The 6923-nt window shown below is 40.0% G+C and overlaps 1 protein-coding gene across 2 annotated transcripts in view; it reads left to right on the top strand.

The window, feature by feature from the left end:
• The window catches only part of LOC106536765 (voltage-dependent calcium channel gamma-4 subunit), a 12880-nt gene extending 6449 nt beyond the window's left edge, over positions 1-6431 (top strand). Inside the window, exons 2-4 of one of the 2 annotated variants that reach the window (XM_014034089.1) lie at positions 64-147; positions 3379-3519; positions 3886-6431. In XM_014034089.1, coding sequence (XP_013889543.1) covers positions 64-147; positions 3379-3519; positions 3886-4412 — 752 coding nt within the window. In that variant the 3' untranslated portion in view covers positions 4413-6431. The remainder of the gene's footprint in view (positions 1-63; positions 148-3378; positions 3520-3885) is intronic. The other variant, XM_014034090.1, reaches the window with a different exon arrangement.
• The last annotated feature ends 492 nt before the right edge of the window (positions 6432-6923 follow it).

Raw genomic sequence — 6923 nt, 5'->3', positions numbered from 1 at the left:
GTGTGTGTGTGTGTGTGTGTGTGTGTGTGTGTGTGTGTGTGTGTGTGTGTGTGTGTGTTGTAGGCATCAATCAAGGCAGTTGTTACAGGATCAACCATTTCCCCGATGACAACGACTACGACACAGACAGCTCAGAGTATCTTCTGCGTAAGTTTTGCCCACTCACTCTTTTTTTTTAATCTGTCATTGTTAAGGCTGCCAGACGTTCATTGTGTCTAAACTGAACAATTGACATTTTTCATAAACTGATACACTGATAAGAAAAGCGCAAGTTTCATTAAAACATGGCAACATTTTAGTGGAAAAGCTCTACTTATATAGACATGCAAACACAAAATAGGAAACATAATTTAACCATGAGCTTAAAAATAACAAGAAAGCACATTTAAAGGGTTCTCWAAAGTGTTTATTAAAAATTATCCTTTTTATTTCTTTATATATCAAAAAATGTTCAGAGGCCATGCTTTTTTTTTTACTGAGCTTATGAAATATAATTCAACCTTCTATTCCTCCTCCTCATTTGCTCCTGCTAATGAGGTGAGTTTTGGGTTTTGTCRAAAGTCTGAGAGGTCTTCTTTGTTCCTTTTATCTTTTAGGCAAAATGTGAAACAGRCTTGCTTTTAAAAAATGGTCCTTTTCTAACTGAATATTCATTAAATATTAGAAGAGTGAAGATAAGGATGGCCGGGTGTAACAAAACAACAACATGGGTCTATGTTTATTACACTGAGCACATGATGCTATTTGAGTTTTAAATAAGTAAAGCATGTTTTAGTTCATCTGGGCYCACAGGAAATCAATGTGTATATTATATAGTAACTGCTTCCACCATTATTATATGACCTCCCCTGAAAACACATTAACTTCATAATTCSTCTGAAATACAAAGAGTACTCTTTGCTACATGTTTCCATTTTTCTGAGTCAAGCATAAAATCAGTTATAAAATACAACGATGATGCACTCAATGCTCTCTGCTAACAGAYTTGACCTGGAAGGACAGGCAGCATTAATTACAGATTACCATTTCAAATGGATAAGAGAGCAGAGGAATACATTGCAATCCCTATCAAAATGTTGAACATGCATTAGTTTTTAAGGACATTTTGTGGATAACTCTCTGCTACTTCCACWCCAGCTTGTAGCACAGTGTGTAAAACTGACCGAGCCATGTTTATGTGAGCTATAGTTGATCAGCTGTGGTGGTCAACTTGAACTGACTTGATGTTAGTTGGTTTGAAATTAACTGGCTGTAGCCGTGSATCCAATGTTTATTTTTTAAGAGTTCCTTAAATTTTTCTACAGTTTGTGATGTATTTTGCTGAAAATCGAACAAACAACCACACACAGGCATAGGAAGTCAGATGATTGCAGGTTTTTCATGGGAGCAGGTGTTATAATGTAAACAATAAAGATAATAAAACATGTTCCCAAAACATTCTATCCATTGCCATTCTGATACGTTGATTCAGTATGCCTTTTACATGACGAACAAGTTGGCTTACCAGAATTTGGAAGAAGTTTAGTTTAGTTTGTTTTGTCAGCCCAAATAAAGGAGGTTCTAATGAAAGGCTGCACAGCTGAATGGGTTCAGCCATCCTTGAACAGGCAAAAATGATGACTCACGTTTCATGTGGTGATAGTCGGTGAGTGCTGTTGTTGAAACCCACAGCTGATTAGCAAAGCTTTGTGATAAAARGGCTTCAAAGAGTAATTTATCCAGGAGAGATGGTGGAAAAGTGTTTAGACTGAATTGACAATAAAGTCGTCCATCTTCTTGACTTAYGACTTCTGTCAATACTCATGCTCCTTGACCTGAGCTCTGCCTTTGACACCATCTCTCACCCCATCCTCATCAACCGACTAACCTCTACGGCATCTCAGACACCCCCCTGGACTGGTTTAAATCCCATCTTTCAGACCGCACTCAGTTCAAACAACTCAAGTCCTTCCGCTCCCAGTCTTCACCCATCTCCACCGGTGTTCCCCAAGGTTCTGTACTCGGTCCTCTACTTTTCATAATCTATCTGCTCCCGCTTGGCCACATCTTCCGTAAATTTGGTATCCATTTCCACTCTTATGCCGACGACACTCAACTCTACATTTCAACAAAACCGAACTCCACCTTCTCATCCTCCACTGTTACCGACTGCCTCAATGAGCTCAACAACTGGTTCTCTAACAATTTCCTCCAACTAAACAATAACAAAACTTAACTCCTACTTGTTGGGACAAAAAWCTCCATTTCCAAATCCCAGCATCTTCTCTTCACTCTTAACAACTCTGTTCTTTCCCTTCYCCTCAGGTCAAAAACCAAGGTGTCTTCTTTGACACCACACTCTCTTTCAACTCGCACATTGACAATGTGACCCGAACTGCCTACTTTCATCTTCGCAGCATTAACTGTCTCCGTCCTTCACTCATCCCCCGCTCCACTGCCATCCTTGTACACAGCCTATTAACATCCAGGATCGACTACTGCAACTCCCTACTGTTTGGCCTCCCCAATAAATCTCTTCACAAACTACAGATGGTTCAGAACTCAGCAGCCCGTGTAATCACTCAAACCTCATCCTCAGCCCACATCACTCCAGTACTACAACAGCTCCACTGGCTCCCAGTTAAATCCCGCATCATCTTTAAAATTCTCCTACTCACCTTCAAAGCTATCCACAATCTTTCCCATCCTTACCTGTTTGACCTACTAAACATCTCCACACCCTCGTGCTCTCTAAGATCTGCCTCCTCCCTCCAACTCTCYGTACCCACTGGCCGCCTCATCACCATGGGGAGCAGACCTTTCAGCCGCTCTGCTCCGCAGCTCTGGAACTCACTACCCCATGGATTACGCAATACCACCTCTCTCTCCCTGTTTAAGACTGGCCTGAAGACACATTTTTTCGAATTAGCCTACCACTGTTAACTCCTATTTTCAATATACTGTATGTATGTTTTTGTTGTCCACACTTCTATGTTTCTCCCCCCACAACCTCATTGTTCAATTTGTCTACATTTTTGTATTTTATTATATGACTGTTCTGTACTCCGCATTTCTGTTTCTCCCACACTACCCTTATGCATATACATGTATATACATTTTTTTCTTTTTCTATTGTACATTGTCCTTGGGTGTCATGAAAGGCGCTTTATAAATAAAATGCATTATTATTATTATTGTTATTATTATTATTATTATTATTATTATTATTATTATTATTATTATTATTATTATTATTATTATAAAGTGTGCTGCTTAATTAATGTACAAACTCTGGTGGTGCGTTGTTCTGTTCTGGTCATCAATGCTAAAGAGACTCTTTAAAGTCTAATCAAGAACTGGCTATTGATTGGTGCTAAAACCATTCTGGTCTTCCTCCAGGTATAGTTCGTGCCTCCAGCGTGTTCCCCATCCTCAGCACCACCCTGTTGATGCTCGGGGGCATGTGTGTCGGCGTGGGCCGGGTCAACAGCAAGACAAACAACGTCCTCCTCAGCGCAGGCATTCTTTTTGTAGCTGCAGGTGAGATGGATGACACAGTACATGCTCCCAGCGAGGAGCAATCATGTGGGCTGGAGTTCCTAATGAAGAAGGCTGTGGCACTCAGGATCCCACGCTGTACTTAATCAAAGGTGCACTTATAAAGACAAACTTGATTCTTCCCCGAGGAAGGTCAGAATGTCGTTTCACTCAACGTACAAGTGACCAACGTGGAAATCTGTCATTAAGAGCTCAAGAAATTACAAAAGAGCTGCAAACTTTGGCTGATGGATGACTTTGCACAGTGTGTGTTCACAAGTCTGGTTTCATTTACTATGTAGTAAAATCATGAATGAATGGTTTTGTGAACACATTTCACATTTCTCTTTCTTCCTTCCTATTTTTCAGGTCTTAGCAATATAATTGGCATCATCGTTTACATCTCCAGCAATGCTGGTGACCCAAGCGACAAACGTGACGATGACAAGAAGTACACTTACTCCTATGGATGGTCGTTCTACTTCGGCGCCCTCTCCTTCATTGTGGCCGAGACTGTGGCCGTCCTCGTCATCAACATCTACATCGAGAAGAACAAAGAAGTCCGCTGGAAGGCGCGACGTGAGTTCATCCGTTCGCTCTCTTCCTCGTCCCCTTACTCAAGGATACCAAGCTTCCGCTACCGCCGACGGACGTCTCACGCCAGCTCTCACTCCACGGAGGCCTCCAGGGAGAACTCGCCGGTTGTTGGCCTGAAAGGGGCGCCGTCCTCCAGCGGCCCTCTGGACGAGCTGTCCATGTATGCCCTGGCYAGAGACAGCGTGACGGAGAACACGTACAGCCCAGAGCACGAGAGCAGCGCCGAGTTCCTCCAGGTCCATAACTGTTTCCCAAATGATTTAAAGGACGGGGTGAACCGCAGGACCACGCCTGTGTGAGAGGTGCACTGTTGAGCTTCAAATTCACCTGAATGGGAAAGAAAAGGATGCAAAAATCCATGTCCTGCCCCCCCTGGAGGCTGAGCATTTGTGGCTTTCTGCCCTGTTAGAGAMAGTGTCCATTTTGAAATGACCAGCGTAAGTCAAAAAAACAAAAAAATGAGCCAATGACCCAACTTGGGAAAATGACATTGCTATTTGAAACCATCAATGCAGAACAGAGTTATTATTGTCTGTGCTGTAGCCAATCCAAAATGAACTGTGAGCAGTAATTATTCTTACACTTTGTGGGTAAACTTGAGAGTGAAACCTTGAGACGTGTTCTTCTGCAGTATTTTACTTGTAAATCAAACATCTTGGTGCTAAATAAGAGATGGCTTTCAACTTGAAAGTGTTGCATTTGTATGTGATGTTTTGTGCTCATCTTTTAATCGAACCATCGGTTTGAAAGAGACAACACTCACAAGAGTGCAGCTGGGAATCAGCATCTTTACAGAATGGTCTGTCGAGTTGTGATATAACACATGTTTAGCTACCTTTTTCCAGATTTTGTCTCCCTTCTCACCATCTCTTCCTTAAAACACATTCCTCTCTGACATTCGTCACAGCGTGGAACAAAATGACTTCTGTTCAGTGGTCTCTTTTTATTCCTTTCCATAACAGTCTGCCATGTTTCCATCACACCCTCTGATGGATGTGTTGTTTGGGATCTGCCTGTTCTGGATAAAAGAACCAACAGAAAGAGAGAAAAATAACAGGAGGCACCCAGAACTGTAAAACAACACAAGTCAGGACTTCCTTTGGCTCTGACTGGAGCCCTGGCATCGAGTGTTTAACGGATCAAAATCACAGCCAGACAGGGAATCCACGTCTGTCCATCAGAAAGCCTGAGAGTCCATCTGGCTGCCTCACCCCAAACAGAAGCAAAGAGAGCTGTGTGAAACTGAAGGATGTGGTTCAAAATACAGTATGAGTGTGTGTGTGTGTGTGTTTGTGCTGCTATCCTGCAGGCCCATGAATGCTCTGTTCTTTTAGTACTCTCAGGAATTACAGTGAAGTCGTGACTGGTTGAACTTCAACGTTTTTCTTTGCCATCGTAACAGGAGATGGACCAGTGATGAAGAAAAACCTCCACAAATGACTGAAGATTAGAAGAAAAGGAAGTACAAAATGCCATTCCTGTKTTTGGTAAAATGCTGTGAGTGTTTGCTTGAGTTCGCTCTAAGAACCACCTGGAGTGGGTTTCTTCAGAGGTGGGCTCAGTCAACCACAGAGTCGTGTTGTGAACCTGATAACGCCATTGGAGATAACACTTCATTTATCCAGATGAGCACATGTACAAAAAATAAAAAAAGCCATCAGTGTACCATTTTTATATTTAAGTCTGAGAAGGAGTCAATACTTGTTTGTAATGTAAAGCTGTAAATAGAAGTAAAATAAAAAAAGAAACTAATGTAAACAGAAAAATCAAAGCATTATTTAGCTCAGTAATGATGCTTTGATGAGTCTGAACATGCTCATGTAACTCAGTGTACCTTTTTATATTTAGTTCTAACTAATTTTGCTGTTATGAGTCAGTGAGTCTATGAAATATTCTGTTTTGTAAAGTGAAGTACAATGAGTATCTTTAGAAGAAGAAACTATATTTTCTATTACATGTATTGGCAGCTGTACTTTACTCTGTGTGCTTATACTGATTTATGGCTTACTATATATTGAAGCACTTTCTCAGTTTTATTCAAGGAACAAAAAACATGAATTTTAAAAGGGAACTTGATGAGTTGCACATAATTAAAAGGGAAATAAACTAAGGCAGCCTTGCATTTAAAAAGGTCTTTTTCCTGTTATAGTACATTCAAAACCAAATTTATCACTATTGTAAAGGTATTTTCAGTGCCTTTGCTCTTTTTATGATTGACTACATTTCCTGCTTTTATTGTTCTTATTAGAAAAATGTATTTTAATTTATGCTCTGGCCCAAACATATTGTACTTAGACAAATAAACAAAATCAGGGTTACAATGTTTGTACCTGGGTGGTGATTTCTGCAGCCTGGCTGTGAACTATAAATCCCTGTGCATGTCTACAACGTTTAAAATGACTTTTTAGTGTAGTTTAAGATACTTGACGTGGGTTCATGAGCTGCTTTTTGAATGGGACAAGCACATGTGTATGTCAAGAAACTTTAAGACATTAATGGGTAATGCTTTTATTTCATTTTTTTTTTTGCATATTCTTCTTGACCAAATAAACTCCAACAGTTTTCAACAATTTTCAGCATAAGTGCATAAAAATAATCTTGAAAATTGATGATATTTTAACTTTAATAGTTAAATCTTAAAAATAATGGTTTATGGCTATAGTACTTGGACTAATCTTCTACCACAGCACATTTTTAACTTAATATCTATAAAATGAATTTTATTACAATTATCTATCTATCTATCTATCTATCTATCTATCTATCTATCTATCTATCTATCTATCTATCTATCTATCTATCTATCTATC

This window comes from Austrofundulus limnaeus, unplaced genomic scaffold (assembly GCF_001266775.1).
Source record: "Austrofundulus limnaeus strain Quisiro unplaced genomic scaffold, Austrofundulus_limnaeus-1.0 Scaffold1962, whole genome shotgun sequence".
Taxonomy (NCBI): domain Eukaryota; kingdom Metazoa; phylum Chordata; class Actinopteri; order Cyprinodontiformes; family Rivulidae; genus Austrofundulus; species Austrofundulus limnaeus.
The sequence above is the reverse complement of the archived record's forward strand: the minus strand, read 5'-3'. Positions and strand labels throughout refer to the sequence as shown.